Source organism: Pogoniulus pusillus, chromosome 30 (genome assembly GCF_015220805.1).
Source record: "Pogoniulus pusillus isolate bPogPus1 chromosome 30, bPogPus1.pri, whole genome shotgun sequence".
Taxonomy (NCBI): Eukaryota; Metazoa; Chordata; class Aves; order Piciformes; family Lybiidae; genus Pogoniulus; species Pogoniulus pusillus.
This window is the reverse complement of record NC_087293.1, coordinates 17,792,186-17,819,103: the sequence shown is the minus strand read 5'-3', so window position 1 is coordinate 17,819,103 and position 26,918 is coordinate 17,792,186. Positions and strand designations below refer to the sequence as shown.

Sequence of the window (26,918 nt, the reverse complement as noted above, 5' to 3'; positions counted from 1 at the left end):
AGAGCCGAGGCTGTAGGGCAGAATGTAAAACCCTGTGGATGGGGTTAGTAAAGAGACAGGCTTTGTTTTAAACTCTAGAAGCTTCTCTGTTCCCTTGTATTGGTTGGTACCACCTCTCCTTACAAAGCTTGGCTTTGGTGCTAATTTTCAGCTGTAAAAGCATGGGAAATGGAAGAGTTTGGGACACTGGTAACTAGCAGAGCTGGTGGTGAGCTACTCTGGATGTCTGCTTTCTCCACGCAGGAGAGGACCTTTTTTGTTGATTTATGACATGTTGCCAACTGGAGCTTTGTTTTTTGTTTCCTTCAAGGTGCTCTGAATGCCAGGATCCCCTCACTAACTGGTACTACGAGAAAGATGGGAAGCTCTACTGTCACAAAGACTACTGGGGCAAGTTTGGGGAATCTTGCCACGGCTGCTCTCTGCTGATGACTGGGCCTGTGATGGTAAGGACTCTGCAGCACTCCTGCCTGGGGGCAGCACATGCCTGCCTCCAGCTCCTCCAAGGGTTGAGAGTAGCTATTCAGGTAGCCAAAGAAGCTGGATGTAATATTCTCCTTGCTACTCTAATTAGAAGTCAGAAATGAGGCTTGCATGTGTACCTTCTAGATTAATTTGGAATGGGGGAGCTCCTACAAGGAGGAGTCGTGAGGCTCTAGAGCATATGCACAAAGAAAGCGTGGTGCTGAAATGCACAGGCAGGAGAAGCAGAAAGGTGATTAAGGGGACAGCTGCTCAGTTGCTCTAGCATGTTGCCTCCTTGTCTCCATGGGGTAGTTTTGCACTTCAGTGCAGAGTCAAGCTTCTCAGCTCAGGATAAAGCAGCAAGTTCTGGCTTTAAGGAAGGTTGCCATCCAGGTCTCACCTGGACTGTGGGCAGATGACCACAATGGTTGATGATGTCTTGAAGTAATGCTAGCCCTCAGTGCTTTGAAGCACTGAGCTCTGCCAGCAAAATATGGGACTTGCCTAAACGTTCCTCTCCTTGCCACAGCCTTGCAAATATTTGCCCTGGAAGGCTGTCCAGAGTGAAAGATCCCCCCACCCCTTCCAGGGCCTAAAGCAGAGCAGCACAGTGCCCAGCAAGACAGTGGCTGCCTCCCAGGGAAGCTCAGAGAGGGCTACAGACAGCTTGTCGCTGCCTGCAGAAGCCTTTGCAAGCCCCTCTCAAGAGGGGAAGCTTTCCTAAGGAAAACAGAGCAATGAATAGAAGTATTTTTGAAGCCTATTTTGTTGTCTCAGTCTTGGCTTGCTCTTTTTTTCTGTCAGCTGGCTGGTAAAGTATCCAAATTTGTGCGTTGCCTGGCTGCCAAAAACAAGCTCTTTCAGCTTTATTAGTCGAGGCATAGCGGTGGTTATCTTGCCAAGAGCACAGCAAGGTTTAGTGCCTTGTTTACTTGTCTGCACCAGGCTGTCCACTGCTGCTGCGAGCTGAGCAGCTGCCAGGGGCAGCCGAGGTTGCTGGCACGTCAGTGCATGCCAGTGACCTCTGCGTGTTGCCGTGTTTGCTTCAGAGCAGTTCTGTAAGCACGGGGTCAGGGATGGGTGCTGGAAAGGTGAAAGGGGCTAACGGACCTCCAGAAGTCTGCTGCTGGCCCATGAGGTCTAAGTGAAGAGAGGAGCAGTGGTGGTCCTGCTGAGTGAGCTCCTCTCTCTGCAGGTGGCCGGCGAGTACAAGTACCACCCCGAGTGCTTTGCTTGCATGAGCTGCAAAGTGATCATCGAGGACGGGGACACTTACGCACTGGTGCAGCATTCCAGTCTCTACTGGTAAGCTCAAGCTGCTCCCTGCTTCCCTGGCAGCCACCTTCAGCCAAATGCTGCACCAAGGAACGCTAGAAGGCTGCCAAGGGAGTGAGGAAGGAATGTTGTGAGCACTGCAAGCTGTAGCTTCTGGCCGGTGAGAGAGCTGCAGCTGTGTGAGACAGGACACTGCTGCAATGACTTCTTCTTTTCTTCCAGTGGTAAATGCCACAACCAGATCGTGCTGACACCCATGATAGAGAAGCACTCCACAGAGTCCCTGCGTGAGCAGCTGCCTTACACACTGACTCTCATCTCCATGCCAGCAGCTACTGATGGCAAGAGGGGGTTCTCTGTGTCTGTTGAAGGTGGCTGTTCCAGCTATGCCACGGGTGTCCAGGTGAAAGAGTGAGTATCCCCAGGTCGTGTGTGGGGTATGTGTCTGTGCAGGGGGTGCTGGCAGAGGTGCTGCTGTCCTGCCAGCTGCTCTGGCTGCTGAGGGGAATCTCCCAGCACAACAAGGACATGGTCTCTTGTGACAACCTTGATTGATAGTACTGAGCAATGAAGTTATCTCCTCCACTGGGAAGAAAACATCTGAGTTCATTTGTAAGGAACTCACTCTTGCCATGGAGCAGGTGAAATGCTCAGCCCTAATCACTCTGATGGTGGTTCCCAGTGCTGGCAGAGGAGCATTGCTGTATTTCAGAATCCCAGTATGAAGGGAAGCATCAGCTGCCAAATGCTTTGGATCACTTGGGCTAAGCCGACCCCTGAGCCAGCCTGTCATTGCCATGCACAGGGTTAACAGGATGCACATCAGCCCTGACGTGCGGAACGCCATCCACCCTGCCGACCGCATCCTGGAGATTAACGGGGCCCCCATCCGCACGCTGCAGGTGGAGGAGGTGAGTCGAGTTCTCTTCTGCAGCCTCCATCTCACCTGCCTGCCTGCAGCTCCTCCCCTCCCCAGCACTGCTGCCACCCGGGCGTGGCCTGTGCGCACCGTGCAGCACTTGTGCTGGCAGTAGGAGTGAGGGTGAGCTGATGAGCTGTGCTACCCCTTGCAGCCTGTGGAGAGGAAAATGGAACAGGTGGAAGTGTGAGAGGCACTTCCAGTCTTGTGACATCTCAGAGGACAGAGAGGCTGTGAAGGCTTTTCATGTAGTGCTGGTGAAGTCCTCTGGTCTGTGCCTCATAGAGGCAACTGCTAGGAGAGGCTTAGCTGATGCTAGGGGATGAGCTTCCCATTGCAAAAGCATTTAATGTCTGTATTTAATAAGAGTAAATGCTTCATACAGATAACAGGAGGTGCTGCAAGGGGGCAGCAAGACCACCACTCACTGCAGTCTTTACTGTTGGTGCTGAGAACACAGGAGTATCTCTGCAGCTTCTCACAGCTCTTTCTGCAGCAGCTCAGGGTGGAATCTGAGGAAAAGCAAAGGAAATGCCTTTCACAGAACTAGAGAACACCAGGTTGAGAGGGCTCTTCCATCTGACCTTCCTTGGCAAAAGCACTGTCTAGATAAGATGACCCAGCCCCTGCCCAGCTGAATCTTAGAGCTGTCCAGCATTGGGGACTCCACCTCTGCCCTGGGGAGATCATTCCAGTGGCTGATTGTTCTCATTGTGAAGACTTGTCATCTTGTGTCCAATGGGAACCTCCCCAGGAATATCTTGTTCCCATTACACCTCTCTATGTGACTCCTTGTGGAAAAGGAGTCTCCATCTTCTTTGTAGTCACCTTTAAATAGTGGCCGTGGCAATGAGGTCTCCCTTAGGCCCTGTTTTCTCCAGGCTGAACAGTTCTCTCAGCCTTTCTTCATGTGGCAGGCTTAGATCATCTTTGTGGCTCTCCAGGACCCTCTGCAGCCTGTCCACATCTTTTTTGTGTAGGTCGCTTGTAGGTGAGCAGACAGAAGAGGACTTGGCCTGCCTGAAGAACCTCTCCTGCTAGCTGGCTTTGCCTGGCAGCCGGTCCTGTGCCCGGGGCGTTCTGCTGCCTCCTGGCTGCCTCCTAGCTGCTACCTGCTGTCCTTTGCTCTGGCTGCAGGTGGAGGAGCTGATTCGTAAGACCAGCCAGACGCTGCAGCTGCTGATCGAGCACGACCCTGTCTCGCAGCGCCTGGACAGGCTCCGGCTGGACTCGCGGCTGCCCGCACACATCAGCCCGCCGCCGCTTTCCCCACGCTCCCTCTCTCCACTGGACATCAAGGAGAACCTGGAGGGAACGCTGCGGCGGCGCTCGCTCAGGTACAGCCTGGGCAGCACTGCCTCTGGCCCAGCTTGGCTTTGGCCTGTGCTGCCTGGCTAGGCTGCTTTGTGCCCAGGCTTTGCGCTTGCAGAGGGCTGCAGTGACAGCTGGTCCCTGTTAGGAGTCTTGCTAGAAGGGTTAGGGGAACCCTGGGGAGCTCTAGGTCCTGCTGCTGACACATGCTCTCTCTGTTGCCTTTCAAGATGACAAACTCCTTAACAAAAATAAGGAGCTCTGCTTTTAACACAGACAAACTACTAAGTGTTACAGTTAGAAACATAAAGGTCAGCTTTCCAGCAGCCTAAAGTGTCTGGGAAGGACATTTTAAGGGCATGTTCTTAAAGGGAGCGTGGCTGACACCTGGCACTGGGGACAAACCTTGTCTTCCTTGGTGGGCCACTCAGCTGCTCACTTAGTCATTTGTCAGTGTTTTAATCCTTGGTTACAGACAGCAGATGCTGCATCTTCAGCTTCCTCTTCGTGTTCATAGAGTTCCAGTTCTGAGCATGAGGAGATGTGTTGGAGTTAGGCAGCTCTGGCTTGGAAGCTCCTGTAGGCTTGTGCAGAGCCACTGCAGTGCTGGGAAGCACCTGGCCTGTAAGATGTGAAGAGGACTGAAGAACGTCTAGAAACTGGTCTCTCAGGGGCCAAAGATGGGATATGTTGGACCAAAAGTTTCCTAGAAGCTTCCCTGATCTCACTGTCTCCTGTTTCCTAGACGCAGCAACAGCATCTCCAAGTCACCAGGCCCCAGCTCGCCGAAGGAGCCGCTGCTGCTGAGCCGTGACATCAGCCGCTCCGAGTCCCTGCGCTCCTCCTCCAGCTGCTCCCAGCAGATCTTCCGGCCCTGCGACCTGATCCATGGCGAGGTCCTAGGAAAAGGGTTTTTTGGACAGGCAATCAAGGTGAGGGAGAGCCCCAAACATGCATCACTTGCTTTGACTACAGCAACATCTGCCTACGTTGGGGTCCTCAGACCTGCTCTTGCAACTTGCCTGCTTAGCTCAGTGAATCCATTTCTCCATTTCCTTCCCTGACCTTCGGTGTCTCTGAGTGCAGGGACTCTGTCCCCTTTGAATATCAATTTTTGCAACAGATCCTCACCTCTCAAGTTCGATTTCGAGCTGTAGTGTCTGTGTCATAGCAGCTATCTGGGTAAGCTGAGGAGGAGGAACAACAAGCTCCATTTCCTCCTAGAAGCATCTTTCCTCTGAAGAGGTGCAGCCAGCTCCCTAGGGCAGTGTTTCTCACCAGCCCTTAGTGTGGGTAGCATGCTTGTGAGGCTGATGCAGTGACCATCTCCAAGCCCACCCACCAGAGCCTCAGTGGCTTGTCTAGGTGGTGGCAGTGGTCAGGTCTTTCATGACTCTCCCAGTTGAAGTATCCATTAACAGCAGTGCTCTTGTGTTTAAGCTTGGCTGTGACTGGAGTGCTTCAGCAGTTTCAGTCTTGGCATCCCTGACAGCATCAGAGCCAAGTTCCTCTGCTGTGGTCAGGTGCCCTGAGCTGCTCAGCACTCAGGTTGCTGTTCACACGCTATGAGACCCAGGTGTCCAGTCACCATACTTGTCTGGTGCTTCCGTGGGAGGTGGTGAGCCAGTGCTACAGAGCCAATGCTTTTGATCCACACTAATGGGCATATTTCTCTTCTCCTCTGCTCATAGAGAAGTAACAGGTGCAGGTAAGCAGAACCTTTCCTCTGTCGCATGCTTTCGTCATCTGCGTCCCCACAGGTACTGGCACAAAGGCATTTTGTCTCTGCTCGAGTTACTCCCAGCCTTCCTGCTCTGGTGCATGCTCTGGGAGCTCACATTGTCCCCTTGGAGTTTCATAATGACACTTGTTTCAGTTCTGCTGGTATGTCAGCTTCAGAATCCCACTTAGCTTTGTCTTTGTCTCTTCACTTCCCTTTACCTTTGGGTATTAGATGTCTCTGGCTGAGATGTGTGGTGTTCCTGGCTCGCTACTTCTACCTGGATGCTTGATTCCAGACAGGGGCAAAAGGATGCTGTACTTTGGCTGCTGCTGTGTTATTCCATGCATTTGCATTCCACCTCTAGCAGCCTTGCTGTGTTCCATGGTTGCACAGAGCACTGGCGTGCCACGGTGTTTGCAAGAGCTCAGGATCTTCCTAAATGCAGTAACTGGGTCTTGTGTTCTGGAGGATTTCTCAAAAGCTTTGGATTTTAAAGGTTAAAAAGGCTGAAAAGTGACACCTTTCTTGAGCTCTGGGTTGGCTGCTCTTGGTGCAACAAGCGCTGCATCTGTTCCTTGAGAGATGGTGATTGCTTAGCCACCTGGAGAGCCTGGGGAATCCGAGCTGTGCATGTTAAGCAGCTGAAGGAGAAAACCTGCTTGTCAGAATTTGGACCCTTTTTACTCACTGGTGCTCCCCATGCAGGCAAAGCAGAACTGGTTAAAAGATGTCTCTAGAGTACAGCAAAATGCCAGGGACAAGTTTGATAACAGGCAAACAGCACCTGAGGAACTGGAAATGTTTATGGTGGGTTTCTGTGCATCTGCCACCATCCTGGGACGTTCCTCACAGGAGCACTGGGATCAGAGTCGCTTCCTGCCTTAACATCTCATTTCCACTTGCATCTAAGTCTGATAAGCTTATCAGAAACAACCAGGCCTCAGGTACCCTCCAAAAAACCAAAGCATGCACTAAGGGAGTTAGGGCTTGTTTGTTCTGGTTTCTGGCTGGACCCTTTGCTGGTGCGGAATGCAGTTGTTGGGTACAAACCGTGAGCATCCTGTCGGGCAGCAGCTGCCTGCCAGGAACCTCGAGGCACCCACAGGAATGGAAGTGCTGCCTGCAGAGGCTGTGACAGCCTGCATGGAGGCTCCCTCCTATGGGGAGATTTCAGGTCTGGTTCCTGTTGATCTCTTGGTTTGAGCCTTAGCTAGTTTGGTTCACTGCACTGTATGCAGTGTTCTGCAAATGTCTGGGCTCTGACCTTTCTCTCCTCTATATTCCTGTTTGGATGGAAGGGAATGTTACCCTCTCCTTCAGAAGAATTTCAAAAGCAGTCGAGCTATTTGTCCTTGAACCTTGCCTGTAGTTGTGGTTTCTCTTTCCACCAGGTGACTCACAAAGCAACAGGAAAGGTGATGGTGATGAAGGAGCTGATTCGCTGTGATGAGGAGACACAGAAGACTTTCTTGACAGAGGTAGGAGCAAGATTTCAAAGAGTGTCTGAGCCAGGAGCATACTGGAACTCTCTTCCATCTTCTCCAGAGAGAGTGCTCATGCCAGCAACCTGGCAGGAATGAAGGCACTGAGGAGGGAGACATCACACAGGGAAAAGCTGACATGAGCCGAGTGCTGCAGTGAAGTGTGACTCACTCACAGCAAGCAATAGATGGAGCCTCAGCTCCCACCTCATTAATTTTTCAGTGATAAGAAGCAGGCTGGGTCTGAGGCAAACTGAGCTGTGCAAGGCATGAAGGATTCCTCCCTTGAGCCTTGTGCATAAATGCGAATGATGAGGGCCAGTATCCCTGAGATATTTAAGACTCCTGCTAAACAGGTTTCTTGCTGGCTGCCTACTGTGATTTTTAGAGTCAGATTCAGCTTAAAGGCAGCTCCCTGAGCGCCTGATGCTGCTGTTCCAGTCCTGCCACACACAGCACAGACCAGAGAGCTGCTCAGCCAGCTCTAAGCCACACTCCAGGGTGCTCTCCTTACAGGCTGCACAGCATGAAAATGAAGAGGCAACAGTTAACTGACTGCCTTGAGACTGGGGCTTGAGTGTGCCCTGTGATCCCTGAAGGGCACCTCCAGCACTGGAGTGCTGTCACCACAGAGCAGATCTGTCAGGCCTTGCTCCAGGCTTCACTTTGGGGTGGGGTCTCTGCTTGCCAGGTGAAGGTGATGCGCAGCCTGGATCACCCTAATGTGCTGAAGTTCATCGGGGTGCTGTACAAAGACAAGAAGCTGAATCTGCTCACTGAGTACATCGAGGGGGGCACTCTGAAGGACTTCCTCCGCAGTGCGGTGAGTATGAGAGCCTGGCAGACCTCTGCTCACCCAGACTGACAGAGTGGTGTGGGCTGCACCAGCCCTTGTGGAGTTTGCTGTTAAGTCTTCTCCTTCCATGGGGCCATGGAAGAGCCACTGCTTGGCTGTGGCTGGCCTGAGACAGCAAGCCCCTTCCTCCTGGGGCTATCCCCTTCTTCTCTGCCTGCTGTGAGGGGCTCTGTAGCCGGCTGCTGGGAGAGTCCCTGACCACTGAGGACTTGTCTTTCAGGACCCATTTCCCTGGCAGCAGAAGGTCAGCTTTGCCAAAGGAATTGCCTCGGGAATGGTGAGTTCTGGCAGCCACTCTGTCACAGAGCAAGCAGGCCCAGGATTAGCTGAGATAGTGTCTGGGGGGGCTGTGAGGGCTGCCTGGTTGAGTTCTGTGAAGGTGGAGGGACTGACTTGCTGGGAGCCCCTAACACCAGGTCTTCTCCCTCTGTTCCAGGCTTACCTGCACTCCATGTGCATCATTCACAGAGACCTGAATTCACACAACTGCCTAATCAAGCAGGTGAGCTACAGCTGTGGTCCTTGTCTCAGCTGTGAAATATTCTCTACAGCTGCTGCTGCTGTTCTTTTAACCCTTTAGTGACACTAAGGATTCAGACAGGTGTGGGCTGTGCATGTGTGTGGTGTACTCTTTTTTTGCAAGAATTTTGTGGCCTGTTCCCTCAGGCCTTGCCCTTGATCTCTTGGTCACCCTGGACTAGCAAGGGGTGAAAGTCTGATCAAAGGCCAGGCCAGGTGGAACAGGGAGGGTCCAGTAGTCCTCCGGCAGCTGTAGCCAGGTTGATGGGGTTAATGTTAGCAGCTGCACAGGGAGCAAGGCAACGAAGAGAGTGGTGAGGAGCTGGAGTGGTGAGCAGGTGTCTGTGCCCAGACAGCTTGCTAGGCCTGTCTGGGCACAGGGCAGCTTGGCAGCTGCCCCCAACATAATGGGCAGCGAACAGCACCTGCAGCCTCTTTGCTCTGGGGGAGCTGCGAGGAGTCAGCGGCTTGCCCTAACGCCCTGGCGCAGGACAGGACGGTGGTGGTGGCTGACTTTGGGCTGTCGCGGCTGATCGTGGAGGAGAGGAAGAAGCCAAGCCTGGAGAAGCCCTCGGCCAAGAAGCGGAGCCTGCGCAAGAGCGACCGCAGGAAGCGCTACACTGTGGTGGGCAACCCCTACTGGATGGCCCCCGAGATGCTCAACGGTGAGGCTCTGGGGGCAGGGTGGGAGGCACCCTGTGCCAGGGTACAGGGGCAATGGGATTAGTGAGAGGCCCCAGCAGCAGCCAATCCTGTTAGAGCTTGTGGGTTAGTCCTGCTGGCAGCCAAGCTTGCTTAGACGCACAGGGTGCTTAGCTGTGCTGCTCTCACACGACCTGACCTGAGAAGCCTCTGTCCCAGCCCAGGCAACATTTCTGGCTTGACAGCAGCATTCCTCCGGAGGGAAACCAACCTGAGCTTGCTGTGATCCAGATAACAGCAAAGACAAAAAAGGCCTGAAATAAGACCTGATATCAGTTACAGCCTCCTGCTCTGGAGCTGTCCCTTGAGAGGGAGCTGTTAGACTCCAGGGTAAGGCTTGTGCATGCTGTGGTGTAGGCCTAGGGAGGAGCCATCTGCTGCCAGGTTTGCTGCACCTCAGGACTGGGGTGGGGCTTGTCCAAGTGCAGGAAAATCTGGGTTTTGGCATGCAGCCCTCAGCTGCACTAAGGATAAACTATGATCCTTAGGGAAAAACTGCCCCTGCAGGAGTGAAATGCAGGGAACAAACCCTTGCTAATGAGCAGGTCTGCCTGCCCAGGTGAGCAGTTTGCTTGCCTGTCATGCCAGCATTGTCCAGCATGCTCCACCAGGGAAGGGAGGAGTGGGCTTCTGACCCCTGCTGCCCACGGTACTTCCTTGTATGTGTGCAGTTCAGTTTTCCCTCTCCCGAGGCCTGCAGCCCCAGACGGAGTTTGATGCTCCTCAGAGCTTGTCTCAGCACTGGCATTGCTCGGGAGGGCAGCACAGTGTGACATCACCTCTGAGAGCCAGGCTGGACACCAGGCACTGGCTTGGCAGGAGGTGTCTGTGTGCAGGGAACAGCAGGCTGCAGCCAGCCTGCTTCCCAAAGTGCTGCTGCTGGCTGTAATTTATTACCTCTGCAGTGACTGCAGCAGAGCCTGGGCACTTGCTGGCTGCTGGGGAGGCTGGACACTGGCTGCTGAGTGCACTGCTGAGATGCAGTCCCTGGGAATGGGCAGAGCTTTGCCCAGCTGTCCTTAGCATCCTGATACTCAAAGCTTCTCTGTGCTGTCCCAGGAGATCATAGAATGAACCAGGTTGGAAGACACCTCCAAGCTCATCCAGTCCAACCTATCCCCCAGCCCTAGCCAGTCAACCAGACCATGGCACTAAGTGCCTCATCCAGTCATTTCTTGAACACCTCCAGGGACGGTGCCTCCACCACCTCCCTGGGCAGCCCATTCCAATGTCAGTCACTCTCTCTGTGAAGAACTTTCTCCTAACATCCAGCCTATACTTTCCCTGGCACAACTTGAGACTGCAGGGCTACGATAGGTGATGGTGTCCAGGAAGATGCATTTGGTGCCTGTGTCTTGGCAGCTGAACCTGCTCAGGTTTAAGCCTTGCTTTGTCTTCTGTTTTAGAGCCCTCTGGGGAATAGGCTTAGTTAAGCTTTGGACTGGCAGTTCCTGCAAGAGCTGGCTGGGGAGCTGCCTGTCACAGAGCTGAATGCCCTGTGTTCCCTGCAGGACAGAGCTACGATGAGACAGTGGACATCTTTTCATTCGGGATTGTCCTCTGTGAGGTAAGAGCAGGACGTTCATGGGCTTCTCTCCCACTGCCATCTCCTTGCGGTGCCAGCCAGTTCTGTGCGAGCAGCAGGCAGCATGAGCTTACTCCACCTCTGCTCCCTCAAGGAAGGTAGCTGCCTTCGGGCTCCCAGAGAGGGCTGCTTCCTGTGCTGCAAGGAGTACAGAGGTTCCTCCTGGACTGAGGGAAGCTGCAAAAGGAGTCCCTCGAGTTCTGTCTGAGCCCTGCTATCCATTTGAAAGTAGACCTCTTCCCTAAACCGGTGATAACCTTTTGCCACTGCCTCGTTAGAAGAACAGTCAGCTTCAGTCACCTCAGCACTTCCAGGCCCTCCCCTGCAAAGATGGAGAAGCTGAAACCTCTGTGCAGGTGCATTAGAGAAGCTTGCGCCCTGAAGCTGTTGGCTTAACTGCAGACAAGGCACAGCTTCACTATCCTAGCAGGCTCTTTGGTCTGCAGAGCACCACTCAAACGCTACCAGGTGTGTCCAGCTTGAGAGATGTGTAAGAGAGAGGAAATGCAGGTGAAGGGCAACATGTTAGGTGTGCGGGTAGCAGAGCAGTTCCAGGTTCACCGGGGCACATCAGCACAGTTTCATCTTTGGTGTTTGGATGAAGTGGGACAAAGAGAAGATCTGTGCAGAAATCTTTGTGGGCTCATCTGGAGCTCTGCTTACACCAGGCCCTGCTCTCAGAGAACACTGTGGCTGTGAATGATAGATTTAGGAACTTAAAGAATCTGTATATGGGGCTGTAACAGTTGCTTCATGCAGCAGAAGGACAAAGGGGTAGCAGCACAGGAACATTTTCCTTGTCTGCAGAATCAAGATGCAAAACAGAGAAGTTACACACTGCAAGAGATAAGGAGTTCACCCTGCCAAAGCACACAGTGGGCGCTCTGCCGTCTGGGTAATGGGATGTGGTTGTCCTGCTGAGCTGTTGGCACAGCAGAGCTTGGCTGATTATAAACACCCGAGGAGCCTTTACACCCAGTCTCTTCCCCGTGTGACTTGGTGTTGAACCTGACTGTGTCTGAGGCTACATCCCCTTGCAGCTCTCTGCTGTGGCTTCGAGTCCCCCTGTGCTGGAGGTGGTGAGTGCCCTTTGGCAGGTGTGCGAGCACTGGGACTTGAGTGCTGGGTAGGGCTTCTGTCTGCTCCACCCAGCCCTTTCCTCTGCCCTGGCGTGCAGCCTGTTGTGCACTGTTTGAGACTGGCCTTCCCTTTGCCCCAGCCGTGCAAGCTGGGTACAGTTACACAGCAGCTCAGCCTCGGGGCTGTTGGCTTCACAGCATGGTTTAGGCCAGGCTCTGTAGTCAGGAGCTTTGCCGGTGGTGTGGTGAGGCTGTGTGAGAGGCGAGATGGGAACGCAGGTTGCATTGAGACTGCCTTCAGAAGGGGCTGCATCATCCCCAGCAGCAGGCAGCACAGGAGTCAACCCAGCAGTGAGACACTGCTGGACTCTCTGAGGGGTGCACATCGTCCTGTATCTTCTAGCAGAGACTTGAGGAGAGAGAGGACGCCTGGGCCCTCTGCAGCAGTGGGCACAGGGCCAGGTGCGCAGGTTTCACGTGAAGGGTGTGTGCAGCCAGCACTGCTGGACAGCAGGAGCAGCCTTTCCTTCCCTTCACCCTAGCAGTTTGAGGAGCCCCTGCCTGTCGCTGCAGTGCCTGTCTGCTAGCACTCTGCAAGTGTTGCTGTTCTCATCCCCTCAGATAATAGGCCAGGTCTATGCCGACCCTGACTGCCTGCCACGCACGCTGGATTTTGGCCTTAACGTCAAACTGTTCTGGGAGAAGTTCGTTCCTGCTGACTGCCCTCCAGCCTTTTTCCCTCTGGCTGCTATTTGCTGCAAACTGGAACCAGAGAGCAGGTAGGTTTGAGGCCTGCAGACTGTCTCCTTTGTAAGCCTGGGGATATGCCTGAGTGGCAGGATTGCTGTGATGCAGAAGGTGAGAGGGCTGCATGCCAGCCTTCTGTGGGAATGCTCAAAGGCTGCCACAGGAGGAGAGGCTCAAGACTCCCCAGCTTGGGAGAGACACCACTGCAAGTGGTGGAGGCTTCTGAAAGAGTTCCTGAGACAGATGGGGTAAAGGATTGTTCAGAGTGGCTCAGGGACAGGAAGCAGGGACAAGCCTTGGCAGCGGCCGTGGAAGGTGCACAGCTTTCATTTGTGAAACTCAGAGCTTCAGCACAGCGCTGATGCCAAAGGTGTTCCCACAGAGCCAGACCTCCCTGGCCACCAGCTGTAAAAATGAGCAGCCCAGATGGGCACTTGGCAGCCTTAGAAGCTGGATGTGGAGGGGCCATGTCCCTGCTCACACCTCTGCGCGAGGATCCTGGAGGCACAGCTTGCCAGATGCTGTTCCGCTTCTGCTTTCCCACTCATGCTCCCTCATTGCTGCTTGTAGACCTCCCTTTTCCAAGCTGGAAGACTCCTTTGAAGCTCTCTCCCTGTACCTGGGAGAGCTTGCCATTCCCCTGCCATCCGAGCTGGAGGAGCTGGACCACGACGTGAGCGTGCAGTACGGCCTGACCCGCGGCAAGCTGCCTGAGAGCAGGCCCTAGGCACTCGCCCTGCTGCCAGCACCGCTGCACTGGAGCTGAGCTGCACGACGGGAGGGAGATGCACTTCAGCCACTTGAGGGCATTAATGGGGCACCACAGTATGCGCTGCTGCATTGCCTCTCTCTCCCCACCCAGCGCCCCTCCTCTTGGACACCCTGGTTCACTGTGGATTTCTGGCACGTTTCAGAAGCAAGGAGGGCTGCTTCCTGCCAGCCTCACCTAGGAAGGCTGCCCAAGGCTGTTTCTGGCTCGAGAGCTATTTTATCTGGCCTTTTCGGGCTTCTTTACTCTGGTGCCTTAGAACTTGGCTGCAAGCTGTGAAGCCACCCTGGCCTGTTAGCCAGGGAGGGAACTGATGGAGAAGACTCTCCTGGGCAAGGACCAGCACTTCTGGAACTGCTGCTCCCACTGCCTGCTCTGCTCAGAATGGGGCCATTGGACATCCAGCACCAGGCCCCATGAGGACAGTGCTTGTGTGTTTGTGCATGTGTAGCACATACACCCATAGAGATTTTGGCCTCCAGTATGCATCGGGGAGGCAGTGAAGAGCCCCGGGACCTGGGCAGCTCTCCTGACAGACCTGGTCTGTGGGGAAGCCTGTAGGAATTGGTTTGGTTTGGTTCTGTGGGTTATTTCCTCCTGTCTCTGAATACCTCCAAACGCCTGCCTAGAAACACTAAGACTGAGCTCTGCTTGTCCCTCCTGCTGGTGAACAAGGCAGGCAAATGAGCCACTCGAGCATCTTCAGCCTCTGAGCCTGCAAAGAGAGTTGGCCTGCCCAAGAACCTAGCTGTGTAGAACTGCACTAGACACTGGCTGGGGACAGCCCCAGAGTGCTGAAGCTGCTGGAGCTCAGCCTGTGGGTACAAGGTGACAGAGTGGCAGAAAGTGCTCTTCAGAATGCCAGGGGCCTGGACTGGCTCAGATTTTGTGCATGGACAATGGCACAAGGGCACATGCCCAAGGTTACTTAAAGCATGGACTTGTCATGAACAAAAGAGTGCTGGAGAAGGTCCCAGCCTCCCAGGAGTGGCAACTAGAGAACTAATCCTTCAGCTGCCACTACCTCATCCTTTCCTGCAGACTCTGCAAGTTACTCCCTTTGAAGGTCCTTCTTGCAGCTGCTGCTGCAGCAACTGAGCTGATTCTCTGAGCAGAAATCTTCCTCAGGGTTGTTCCCTGCTTTGGGGGAGAAAAACGAAATTGGAGGCATGGGGAGGCGAGTGGGGTCTTGTTCCGGCACGTGGGAGAAGAAAGCTGCTGCTGCACTGGCTCTGGTGGCTGGCAGAACAGAGCACAAACTGGCTCCAGCCCTGCTCTCCAGTCACAACCAGCTTGGTTTAACTGGATTTCAGGGTGCCCCCCTCGGCCCTCCTGCCCGTGGCACCAACTGCTGAGGGATGGGGAGTTAGGCTTTGCTGTTACTTTGATTTCCTTCCCTACCACTGAGTTTAAAGTGTTCTGTAAGAGCACAGGGGACCAGCCAGCAGCTGCCAAAAGGGGAGTGCAAGGGGGATGCTTTGCAGTCCATGCAGTGGTGGTGTAGGAACACTAGGCCCTCTCTGTGCTGTGGGCCAGTGGAGGAGCCTCTCAACTGGGTCTGGTGGATTCAGGATTCATAGGACTTACCCTTTCTTTCCCTCCCCCAGGCTGGTTTATGAGTGGACCCCCAAAGGGGAGAGTCCTGGGTGATGTGTGGGTGGGGTTTCTGAACTGTGATTTGCACAGCTCCCTGTTCTAACTAAATTAAAGAGCAGTAAAGGTATGCCATGAAAACCAGATCTGGTGGTCTCTTACATAGAGCAGGAAGCGGCAGCGGTCTCGGGTTTCTGCTGTTGTCGCCAAGTGGCAACATCAAAGACACAGACCCAGCAGCATCTAGAACTCCATATGGTCAGCCAAAGGGCTCTGCCACCCTCAGAGCTACAGAGGCAGTGCCAGTCTTTGACAGTCCTGGGTACCTGGAGTGACTGATGGAAATGCACAGGGCCATCGTGTGCTGGTTGGTGGTAGCTGCGTTTAAGGATGGTCAGGAATTAGCAGAGCATGAAGCCTCTCTCCATCTCCCCTTCTTGACCCCAGGATAAAAGCACACACAGCTTGGTGCTGGAAACCTCATCTTGTGAAATTAGTAGTTGAAGGAGAGTGCAAGGCAAGAACTGAACAAACCTGCTGCCTGAGTGCCTCCTGTAAGCTGGTGTGCTCTGCCTCCACGGTGCTTCCCCAGGCCAGGCCCTGAGGGCTGGAGTGGCACCAAGGCAGAAGTGACAGGAAGGGGCTGTGACTGAGAACTGCCCGCCGGGGCCAGCCTGCTCAGTCAGCACAGCTTCTGCCACAGCTGCTTTCCAGGAACAGCCCCAGGCCAGGGCCAGCGAATGACAGCAAGGACAGCTCTGCATCCCTTGGCAGGGCCGTGCGTGGAGATGCTGCCTGCAGGGCTTTACCCTTGGGCCATCTTCCCCTCTCCGCTCAAAGTCTGAGACAAGCCAAAGGATGCTGCTCTGGCAGGAGGCAAGTAGAGCTGAACCACAGTCCACACGGAGCCTTTCCCTTTTATGCTTTAATACAAGGTAGCACAATCTGCACCTTCTCAGAATGAGGTATTTAAAACATTTTACAAAGAAACGGTATTCAAAGGCATTTAAAAATAAAACATTTCCCTTTTCTGAATCAAACACTGACACTAAAACCCCTGCTGCCAAGTGCTGCTCCCTGTTAGGCCCACAGCTATGAAGCAGATGGCTACAAAATTACTTGAATGGCTTGAGTCCCCTGGGGTGGGGAAGGATGTTTCCCTGAACTCACCTTGCCTCGCTGCTGTGTGGGACCCTCTGCAGCAGCCATCCCTTCCAGCCCTACTGAAATGCTGACTGATTGTTGTTAGAAACCCTCTCTGCCAGGGCCAGGTGCTGAGCAAGCAGCCTTGCTGCACAAGCTGAGTGTGTGTGAAAGAGGCTGGGCCAGGAGCCACGCCCAAACTTCATGCTCTTGCAGAAGCAGATGCTCCGTCCTGCCCTTAGAGCAAGAGCTGTTGCAACCTGCTCAAGGAGACCTCCACAGCTGGCTCTGTAGAAAGCCAAGGAGATTCAGAAGGGGATGTCCCCTAACCTCAGTGCTCAACCTGCTGTAGGTAACTGGAGGGCAGTTTGTTTCCTTCACAGCTCTCTACTGCTGGCCTTTGGTCTCCTGTCTGTGTAGGTGAGCAGGAGACGCAGACCACCTGGACACCTACAGCTGCACTGCAGAGGGATGGAGATGTGGCCTCAGCCCTGGAAGACCTGTATTTGTCAAGAGCTTTTCCAAATTGATACTGGGAGTCCTGGCTGAGGTCATCTCAAACCCTTCTTTGGGGAAGGACCCTGGGCAGTGCCTCCAGCTCTCAGTCACTAAAGCAAAAAGGCAGGAACTATACTGCAAGTGTAACTATCTAGCTAAGGCTGATACAAAGCTCCCATCAGTCCCTGCAGCACTGCTCCCTCCAGGCTAAAACTTCAGTAACAGTGCACACTATTAAATAGGAACAGAAATAGAGGAAGCCAAGGCCACACTCTGGGACATGGGATCTGTGGCCAGCTGTGAGACTGGCCTGTCATCCCCCCCAGCTCCTCGGCACACCATGGAGACAGGTGGAAGGAAGCAGCAGGCTCCATCACACCAGTGCCCAGCTGGTCATGCACTAAACGGTGCCCTTCAAACAGCTGGTGATGAACAGCCCTTGTCCTGCCCCTCTGCATCACCTTCACCTGGCTCTCATCGAAAAGAAAACAAAACAGAAATGAACACGGCAGCCCCGCACCGGCGCGGGAGGCTGCAGGCTGCGCTCCACCTGTGGCGCTCCTGCCCGAGCTGCTCAGGCCCCGGGAGTACCTGCCTGCCCCATCAGCGGGCCACTGCCATCCCGCCTGTCCTCCACGGGCGTCTGGTTGGTGTGCACCACGACGGTGCTCTCGTCCACCAGCTCGCAGGCAGGGTTGCTGAAGGCGGCGAGGGGCAGTGTGATGCGCTGCAGCTCGCGCTCCTGCGCCTTCTGGGCCTGCTTCTCCTTCAGGTCCTTCCCCCTAGGGTTGAAACAGAGCCACCACCTGTGTGCACGGCCGGGTGCCGCTGCCTGCAGGCAGCCTCAGCAGAGGTGACACGGCAGAGAAGGGCCTGCTCTCAAAGAGGTGTGTTCCAACGAGCTGCAAGGGGCCAGGCGCATTCCCTGCTTGCAAGCAGAGCACCCGCCTGAGCCACAGGCAGTGGAGCACTGGAACAGGTTGCCTGGGATGGTGGTTGAGGCTCCATTCCTGGAGATGTTCAAGGTGAGGGTCAACGGGGCTCTGGGCAACCTGATCTAGGGGAAGATGCCCCTGCTGACTGCAGTGTGGTTGGACTGGATGACCTTTGGAGGTCCTTTCCAGCTCAGACCATTCTGTGAACAAAGGAGCAGCCCAGTGAAGCCTGGTGCTTGCTCACTGCCCATACTACTACTGCTAACTGAGGACTGTAAAGCCAAGTCAGGGTTCTCCTTCACACCACGGAGCTGACAAACATGCCCTGATGTCTCACAGACCCATGGCACCACCTGGGGCAGGCCCTGGGAAACAAAGAGCCAGAGCAGAGCCCAATGCTATGGAAAAGAGCTCCCTTTAACCTGCTGCGTCTGACAGAAACAAATGCTGATGGTGGTGTCAGATTCTGCCTTCTGCTGCAGCAGCTCAACCTGTGTGGCAGGTTAGGCTGTTCCTGAAAGTATTAAAGCTTACTCCGGACATGGCCCTGCCTTCTGCAGCTAACAGCTCAGTACCACAACCAGCTCCTCAAACCCACCTGTCTGCAGCCTGTTGCTACGGGAGGTGACACCTCTGTAATCTGCACTGAGGAAGAGCTGCCTTGCTTTAACACGGCTGGCATCAACAGCGTGTTGGCTCCAGAAGAGCAGCCAGACCAAGGGCACTAAACCCACGGAAGGCCTCCCCGCACACCTGCCGGCTTGCACACGCAATTCAGAGAGCACAGCAAGAGCAGACAGTAAAGCTGCGCTGCAGCCCTGCTCCGCACTCTGGCAACAAAGCAGCAAAGCTGAATTTGGACAAAAGTCAACACTGGTCTGTTGCTTCTTCCCCAGCAGAAGAGAAGCAAGGTGGGACAGGCAGCACTGACTGCCCCTGGGCCTGAGATGGCAGCAGGCAGAGCTGTGGGGTTTCCTGTCAGCACACAAGCATTTGGGCTGTTTGCCCAAGCTGCCTGCAGGCGCGCAGCAGAGCAGGCAGCACTCTCCGAAACGGCAGCCCACGCCCGGTCCCCGGACAAGCAGCGTTCTGTGTTTTGCTCCTCCCTTCCCTCATTTGTTACCAGCACTTAGAAAAGGACATGTCCCAGCTTGGGAAAGGGCTCTTTCTGCTTGGCTGTCTCAGGCTGCTGTCAAACAGCCAAAACACAGAAGAAGCCCTCCCAGAGGAGGGAGCCTGAGCCTTCAGTTGCAGCAGACAACTGTTTGCTAATCCTGCCCTGGCTCTAATCGGCCTGCTCTGCCTAGCTCAAATGCTGCTAACCTACAGAAGCATTCTGGCCACCAGAGCGAAATGGCTGGACAAACGTAACTCCAGTGTGAATCCAGGCTGGACTTACACCACACCAGAGCTCCGGTGAAATTAACTGTGACCAAAATAAAGTGCTGCTTGATCCTCAGCTTCACAGGACAACACGCGAGTGGCAAAGAATTTGCCAGCTGTTCTCTTCTAAAGCTAGCTGCAATAGAGAGCCCAGGGGAGCGGGTGGCCTGCTAGGCCTGGTCTTTTTCTGATCACAAAAAACGACCTCCTGTGAGAGCACCTTTCCAGCTCTTATGAAAAGTCATCTCCCCTGGGTGCCTAGAAAGCCACTTCAAGGCTTGCAACTGGAAATGGGCCAGAAGAGCACACTGATGGGATCAATGCTACAGCAGCTGCTGCAAAGGAGAATAGCCACTGACCTCTTATAGATGTATCCCAGGACAATGCCGGCTCCAATGGCAATGATGATCACCATCATGATCAGCCCCAGTACATAGCCTGTGAAGAAGACCAAAATGAGAGACAGCAAACACAGTTACACCACTGCCTTGAGAGCTTCAAAAGAAATCCACCCTGCCCAAGTTACAAGAATAGATCCATCACACGACCCTGGGGTTGTACCTAGCGTGCCCAGGTCCTTCTTTCCCTTGGAGTTCATCTGCACCCTCTGGCTGATGCCAATGACAGGCTGCACTGCAGCGGCCTCGCTGCGGGAGGGCAGAGTGTCAGCTGGCTCAAACATCTGGCTGGCCTCCTGAGAAGTACCAACTCCTGCTGCAGGGACTGGGGTGGTGGCCACTGCAGCATCTGCTGAGGGGGAAAAGCAGACAGACAAAACACCAAGCGGTGATGAGTACTCCAGAACAACACCTACCTTGCCAGTGGGATGGAGGTGGACTGGCAACACTGAACCACCTCTCAGGTACACTGAGGAACACTTCTTCCCCTAAGCTGCTGCCAGAGCTCCCATCAAGGCAGACCAAATATGTTCTCCTCCCCATGGTTTCTTTTGACTTGAGCATGTGTAACGAGGAGTACAAGGTAGCACCACAGAAGAGACAAAGTCAGACAGCAGAAGGAAAGCAAGGTTCAGGGCATGAGTCCAGGGAACGCACAATGACTTCATTTAGTGCACATATCGATCTACAGGCTGCAGCTTCAACTGTGCTCAACAGACATGCACAAGCCCAAATCTCCCAGGAGTCTGTTTATCTCTTTTTCTCCCATCTTCCTGATCCAGGAAGATCTGACAGAGGGATAGTCCTGGTGTGAAAACAACCTGGGGCCGTTCTTCTCACCCAGTCCCTCTCTCCATCCTTGTAGCAAACTTCTTCAGCGTGATGGACAGGCCAAGTCAGAGCCACACTTAAAGCAGCACAGCCACTGACTAGTATAAGTACAGTAAGATCTGCCTCAGCCAGGGCCCCACCAAAGGTGCCTAAGGATGGATGCTCATGGCCCAGACTCCTTCCTGGTGGATTTTTTATCAACAGCACTGCAAGAGTTTTTCCAGGTAGCTCCTTTCATGGCAGAGTAAGAGCTGTGACAGTGGAAAGTTGGTATCTGTTACCTGCCCTAAACAAAAGAGCTCTACTTTGTGGAAATGCTGTGCACAGTATGCATCCACACCTCAACACCTGATGCACCTGGACCTCACCCCACAGCTGGCAATAACCCCATGGGGACTTCCTGTCTACAGCCATTTTGAGTCTTCCGTGGAATGTGAAATGGAAGCACAGAAGGGGAGTCAGAGACAGGAAATCAGGGTCCCGGTGCTGCACAGAGGCTGTGCATACAGTCAGCCAGAGAAGCTGCACCAAGGGGAGCTACAGCACACACCTACAACAGCAAAACATAAAACCAGAACAGCAAACCACTTAAAGGTGCAAACAGTGTATTGGTTGAAAGGTCAGGGAGCTCTCCTGATGCGAAAGCTGCAGGACTGTTTGAGTTAAGGGTCTTGGCAGCAGAATATTTGCTTTGCTTCACCTTTAAGGAAAAGCAGGCAGAAAACAAAGTGAAAAGGGGAGAGTTTATGTGTGGAGGGAAGTGGTTACATGCAAGGACAGCAATCCCAAGGGACGACAGAGTGCACAGATCTTGAGAGGCTCAGAAACAAGTGAACAGTTCAAAAAACCCAGGAGGTTCCTCTGGCTGCAGTGAATACTGACACCTCCCCTCCCTGAAACAAGCTTCAGTTACAGATCTCTCGGCAAACTGTTTCCCATCCTATCCATAAAGAACACAGTGTTTGAGGTTTTCCATTTCTTAGGATACTCCCTTCAGTTCTCTTCTTGTCTAAAGTCTTTCCCCCACCTGTACCCAGATTCACCCTAGCACTCGTCTGGCAGCAGGACACTTGTTTAGCCTGCGGTAACATACCCCCAGTAATGGTCCACCAACATCTCTGCAGTTCGAGGAGCCCAGACCTCAGCCTTTTGGAACACAGCTGGAGAGCCCTACAGTGCGCAGTGAAATGGGAGGACATGGGCAGGTTCTGCACAAGCCTTTGCTGGCACTAATGGAAAGCTAAGGGCAGAGCAAGGCCACAGCTGGGAGGCAGATGTGCACACGGAGGCGAGGGCTGAGGGGAGCCCCGGGTACGCTCCGCTCCCGGGGGAGGGCAGCGACGCTGCCACAGCCCGGAGTTGTTTGTGTGCAGGGGGACCCCACCCTGGTGACAAAGCCAGCCCTCCGCGGCAGGAGGCAGGCCGGGGAGGGCAATGCTCCGGGGCGGGCTGGAGGGGAAGAGTGCCGGGGTAGGCCTACCTGGGCACTGGGCGATGTCGCAGGGTCTTCGCTCGGGAACTCCGGCGGCTCCTTGGACGTAGCACCAGGGCGCGGCATCTCCGTCCGGGTTTCTGCAGCTGCTGTGGTCCTCCGCGACTGCTGGCAGGCAGAGGGCCATGAGCGCCAGCACCGGCGCGGCACCGGCGCCGTCAGCGCCCCGCTACCCGGGTACCGCCGGCTCCCCAGCCACTCCCTCCCGCCCCGGGCCCCAGACCCACCTGCCGGGAAAGCGGCGCCGGGGCCGCTGCGTACCGCCAGCCAGTTGAGGCACGGGGCGCCGCCGGTGGCCACTCGCCGGCTGCCGCGGTAGGACGCGCCGTTGCCGCGGAGGCATTCTGCAGAGAGACGAGGCTGAGCCGTGCGGACAGGCCGGGCAACCCCACCTCGGCCCCCGCCCTCCCCCGGGGGTCCCGTGTGCGCCCCCCGGCAGCACGGCCTTTGTCCCCCACAACAAAGGCGGCCCGGGCCCCCCGGGCAGCACACGCAACACTCACCCTCGGCGCTCCGGGCGGCCGCCAGCAGCAGCGAGCCCAGCAGCACGGCGCCCAGAGCCGCCGCCCGCCGCGGGGCCCGGCGCAGCATCCTCGGAGCGCAGGGCGAGAAGCCACCGCCAGCCCGCCCGCGCAGCTAAGCTCGGCTCGGCTCGGCGGCGAGACCTGCCCCGGCTCTTTCCTCCCCGGTAAACAACCGCCGGGCTGCGCTCTCCACCCCCCCTCCCCGCGACGCCGCCGGGTCCTAACGCTGCCGCTGCCCGCCCCCGGGCGGCTCCCGGGCCCGTCGGGGAGCCCCGGGAGATGAAGGGGCGGCCGCAGTGGGGCAGGACTGGGGCAGTCGGGACCCGCCGCTGTTCGCCGCATCTCCCACCCGGGAGCCCCGGGACAGAGCGCGGCGACAGGAGCTTGGCGCCGTAAGTACGGATTGGGGGCCGATTGGCTGAACAGAACACAAGGAAACATGCTCGAAGGACAGCTCTGCGTCCCAGACCTGTTCCCCACAGCCGCAGCAAAGTCTCGGGGCAAAAGAGGAGAATCCCGACACGAATTAAGCTTGACTCGCTGACGGGCATGGAAAGCATTTGCCCTTAGAGACCTAAAATCGCCCTCTCCCCTAGAGAGGGACTAAATTCTCCTGCCCTGATTCTCCCTTTGGGTTCTCCTAGCTCTAGAGCAAGAGGCCGTGGGCTAGCGCTACCCACTGCCGTGGAAGCTGTATACCTTCACGTCAAACATTTACATTCTTGCCGGTTGCTTTGCTTTGACTCCACAGACATTTAAGAGCTGTGCCTGCTTAGAGAAAAACAAGATAAAGAGCCTGAAAATGCTTTCAAGTCATTATCCTGCAGGCATCCGGCCACGGCAATAAAGCCTCTCTGCAGACATGTCGACTTGAGCTGCAACAGACACTGTTTCCGAGCAGGCAGCGGTACCCAGACTTCGCAAGGCAGCAGCTGCACACAAGCCTCGAGAGTCTCCAGCAGTGTTCCTATTCTACAGTAGTGAAACACAAGCAGCTGAGTGCTTGGCCCTGTTTGGCGGTGAGCTGATGTTTGGCCAGCTGATGTGCTTGTAGCCAAGGCACAGGCCTGCAGCACAAGGTACTATTTCTAGCTTCCCCACAGAGCTCCTCCTGACCTTGGCCAATTTGCCTGCCTTGCTCATCGTGCTTTCCCTTCCTTCCTGTTAGCTGAGATACAATCAACCCTTCCTTCTCAGAAGAGAGCAGGGCAGGTCCCTTCTTGGAGAGTGCTTTGAAATCACATGGAAGCCATGGAACACACCAGGAGATTTCTGTGCCAGGAAGCTGCATGCTGTATCCAGTATTGGATGAATTGCCTCTCGGGGCTGTGCTGGTTGGAGCAGAGATCCTTCCCTTCCACACTCCCAGATGCTTCCATCCTGGCAGTGCTCTCTGTCAGGCTGCTACAGGTACTTGTGTGACAAGCAGGTTAAAGCTGCTGATCCAACCCAGCTTCTGCCCCTTTTTTTTTTTTTGACCAGGTCATGCAGACTGTGAGCCTTTACAGTGAGGTCTCCTGCCGTATCTGGTCCACAACGGAGCCACAAAGCCCCAGAGATACCAGCATGGCAGAGGCGTAATGAGGAAAACAGGCCAGTTAAGCAGCACTACAGCGAACATGAAAGCCTTAGCCTCAGCACTTGTGTGTGATTCATGCTTTAGCTATGACCTGCCACTACAGCAAGGGTAGATTCATCATGTCAGATCTCAAAACTGCAGCCAGGCTGTACAAGAAACTCCAGCTGCGTGCCAGTGCTGACGGACATCACCAGCTAAGATGTCTGCTTTGTGGCATTGTGCTCATTGTCTGCACAGACGCTCAGCTGCTGCATTCCCTGTGCTCCAGTCAGCCCCTCTGAGGGCAAGGCTGACTGCAGTAAGCAAGAGCTGTTAATAAGGGCTATTGGATCAAGCCTTCTCTGCAGAAGAAGAGATTTTATGGGATAGAAACTGCAGGGCCACACAGGCAGTGAGAGAACAGCCTGCCCAAAACAGTTTGCAGAGAGATGCCAACCTGTGCAATTGATTTCTTTTTGCTCATTTGAGTCATGAGACAGACTAACGCTTCCATGCCATCTTGCACAGAAAACACTTCCTCCTGTACATGCTGGTCCAAGAACTGCAGGCTGGGCAGTAATCTCTGTGGAAACAAATCTCAGACCTTTCCATCTCTCTCTCCTGTTATGTAACAAGATAAGTTTGCAGTTCTCATTACATGCAGCCAAGTTCCAGCAAACAGTTTGAGTCTCCTGTCCACAGACGGACAATGGGGAATCTGGGAGAAATGCAAAAATGTCCACTCTAATGGTATGGATCAAAGTCTTTTCTATGACTGACTTCTAAGCATCATTTTTGCTCTTTCATCTGCAGCCTTCTCCAGGATGAGGGAGGATTTATGCCTGGCACTTCCACAAAGTTTAACAAGATGCCAGGTGGCAGCTGTCAAAGGCAGACTCAATTGCTCTTTCTGCTCTTTGGGAATGGGTTTGCTCTCTTGCTACTCTTCTGGAGATTCAACCTGCCATTACTTCCCAGGACTTGTTTTTAAGGTAACTGCCCAAGCTGTAAGCAAGCTAGGAGCTCTGCAACTCCATCCTCACACAACTGACATGTCAAAGTGTGTGTGCACTGTACACAGAAACCCTCCACAGGACAGTAACATGCTGGGTTTTGGGATGAGGGTCATTAAGCATCCTCCCTAAACTCCATGAGCCCGTTTCAGCTGTGAGCTGGTACCTTTCCGCTGTTTACTCTACACAGGCTCCAGGATGCATGTTGTCTGCTTTCTCTCTCTCCTGTCTGTCAGCTGCTCCTTCTTGCTCGCTTGTTCTACTTTTTCACCTGTGGAAAAATTCAGAGTGTATGGTGTTTTCCTGAAGAAATAAAAGGGACCTAACATACTGCACAGCATGCTGTGCAAAGAGAGGCAGCCACGGAAGTGCTCCAACCTCCCACCAAGGAACTAACACACTTCATCAACTCATCTGACAAGATAAGATAGTGGGGGGGAGCAAGCAAACCCACTCTTCTAATCTGAGCATCCTTTCCTAGCCAAGTTACCATGGATTGCTTCACATGGGAAAAGCGGACCCTCGCCCTCCTCGTAAGAGGGCATGTGGCACACCCCCAGAGCTTCCTCTTTCTTCTTTCTAGGCAAACCAAAATAATTCTTCCCTTTTTTTCATCAAAAGTAATTTTTCTAAACCATTTTTCTTCTTCCCTTGTAAACTGCAATGCCTACAAATGAAGCTGGTACACCCTGAGGCCTCACCCACCAAGCAGAGGAGTATTGGAGCTTAAGAAGCTGGAAACACCAAATGTTACTGAGCAGGACGAGGTGCTTGCAACTCTAGCAAAAGCAGGGTCTTTTTACCCCTTCGTTGCCTCTCTCTGGACCATGACAATAACTGTGGATCTCACTTGTAAAAAGCCTTCTGTAAGCATGGATGGAGGCAGGAACAAGTTTTATTCCTAACCTAGAAACAGTATTAGTAGAAATGAAAATCATCAGGGCTGCTTCAAAGGTATGGGGTGTTGAGCTGAAGAAACTAAGCCAAGTATAACTGAAGCCCAAGACAGAGACAGTCACTACAAAGGAGCCAGAGTGGAGCGACAGAGAGAAATGTCTGCTCGCACTATAGCATCCCCCTGCTGACATCTTCAAGGAGAGGCTTCCCCTCCCCCTCCCATCTGACAGCGTGAGCTATTTCTAAGTAGATGCCAGCCACAGCCTCCAAGGACTAACAAGGAAGTCTGCAGAAGCAAAACAACCATATGTGATAGCTGAACTGGTTCAGACTGGTTCAGAGTTTGCTTGACTAACTCAAAAGTGCCTTCTCAGACTAGCTTTCTGTGTGGGCTGTAATAAAGGGATAGAGGCCTCGGGAGAGTCATTTGGGTCCTATTGTTTACTGGGGGAGAAGCACTGTAGCTACAATTCTCTAGCATGAAGAGATCAGCACTGAACACTCTCGGCAATCACCGTCGAGCGATTTCACACGCTGAGTCCCCTCTGAAGTTTGTCACTAACTGCCCAGTGCCTTCTCACAGTTCCCAGTGGTTTCCCTGGGCCGAGCTCGCAGTGGCCCCAGCAGCTGTTGTAAAGGACTAGCCTGGCTCATGCCCTGAGCGCTGCCTGCTGCTGGACCTCTCCGAGACTGGTGTCTAACCTCAGCCTGCTTTCCTTGCCACCCAGCCGTCCTGTTCCCTAGCAAGTTAGCACTAAACTGTAGCCATAGCCCTAGCAATGAGGTACAGCTGTCCAAAGGTGTGTCAGCTCCTAGCTGCACTGCTGCTTTGGGGTGGTTGGGTATTTTTTAGCTAGAGAGGCAGGTTGCCACTGACAAAAAACAGAACATGCATTTGGGAGGGTGGAGAAAGGGAAGCTATTCAGTCTACTCACAGAACACATAGGTCCTGGAGTCAAGAACATAAACCTTACTTACTCTAAACCCCCTTACTGGATTGCTGTTAGACCTTAGGCAAGCCTCTGCCTCAGTTTCCCAGAGCAATGCTACTTATGTCACAACGGCAGGAAGGATTATTTAATCGGCCAAGTGCAGCATGTGCCTTATGAAACGGTGTGCAAAGGGAAGGAACCATGAAAGGGGACACACAGGGAAGCGCTTCAGATGGTCTCTAGTACATGTGTAGAGCTTAGAAGAAAAGGACAAGGAAGCAGGAGGATGT

General features: G+C 54.1%; 2 protein-coding genes and 1 long non-coding RNA gene across 7 annotated transcripts in view; 2 read left to right on the top strand and 1 right to left on the bottom strand.

Annotated features, from left to right (window-relative positions):
* The window catches only part of LIMK2 (LIM domain kinase 2), a 30,347-nt gene extending 15,179 nt beyond the window's left edge, over nucleotides 1-15,168 (top strand). For both annotated transcript variants that reach the window (XM_064168921.1, XM_064168923.1), the window contains 14 exons: nucleotides 311-446; nucleotides 1,661-1,770; nucleotides 1,963-2,151; nucleotides 2,546-2,651; nucleotides 3,797-3,996; nucleotides 4,716-4,902; nucleotides 7,085-7,171; nucleotides 7,866-7,997; nucleotides 8,251-8,307; nucleotides 8,467-8,532; nucleotides 9,040-9,214; nucleotides 10,763-10,818; nucleotides 12,537-12,694; nucleotides 13,233-15,168. In XM_064168921.1, the coding sequence (XP_064024991.1) occupies nucleotides 311-446; nucleotides 1,661-1,770; nucleotides 1,963-2,151; nucleotides 2,546-2,651; nucleotides 3,797-3,996; nucleotides 4,716-4,902; nucleotides 7,085-7,171; nucleotides 7,866-7,997; nucleotides 8,251-8,307; nucleotides 8,467-8,532; nucleotides 9,040-9,214; nucleotides 10,763-10,818; nucleotides 12,537-12,694; nucleotides 13,233-13,389 (1,816 nt within the window). In that variant the 3' untranslated portion in view covers nucleotides 13,390-15,168. The remainder of the gene's footprint in view (nucleotides 1-310; nucleotides 447-1,660; nucleotides 1,771-1,962; nucleotides 2,152-2,545; nucleotides 2,652-3,796; nucleotides 3,997-4,715; nucleotides 4,903-7,084; nucleotides 7,172-7,865; nucleotides 7,998-8,250; nucleotides 8,308-8,466; nucleotides 8,533-9,039; nucleotides 9,215-10,762; nucleotides 10,819-12,536; nucleotides 12,695-13,232) is intronic.
* A 766-nt stretch (nucleotides 15,169-15,934) lies between these two features.
* PIK3IP1 (phosphoinositide-3-kinase interacting protein 1) lies at nucleotides 15,935-22,417 on the bottom strand. 4 transcript variants are annotated; one of them, XM_064168924.1, is made up of 6 exons: nucleotides 22,208-22,417; nucleotides 21,932-22,048; nucleotides 21,693-21,812; nucleotides 19,545-19,733; nucleotides 19,343-19,421; nucleotides 15,935-17,447 (listed from the first exon to the last, which is right to left on the bottom strand). In XM_064168924.1, exons 1-6 carry the CDS (start codon nucleotides 22,293-22,295, stop codon nucleotides 17,240-17,242), a joined length of 801 nt encoding a protein of 266 aa, XP_064024994.1. In that variant the 5' UTR covers nucleotides 22,296-22,417; the 3' UTR covers nucleotides 15,935-17,239. The 4 variants fall into 4 exon arrangements, with proteins under 4 accessions (XP_064024994.1, XP_064024996.1, XP_064024995.1 ...); XM_064168926.1 differs by having other exon boundaries at nucleotides 19,545-19,730; XM_064168925.1 differs by having other exon boundaries at nucleotides 21,693-21,809.
* A 1,554-nt stretch (nucleotides 22,418-23,971) lies between these two features.
* Nucleotides 23,972-26,112, top strand: LOC135188721 (uncharacterized). Its single transcript, XR_010307799.1, has 2 exons — nucleotides 23,972-24,778; nucleotides 25,479-26,112. It is a non-coding gene; the product is annotated as an uncharacterized LOC135188721 (long non-coding RNA).
* Nucleotides 26,113-26,918: the final 806 nt, after the last annotated feature.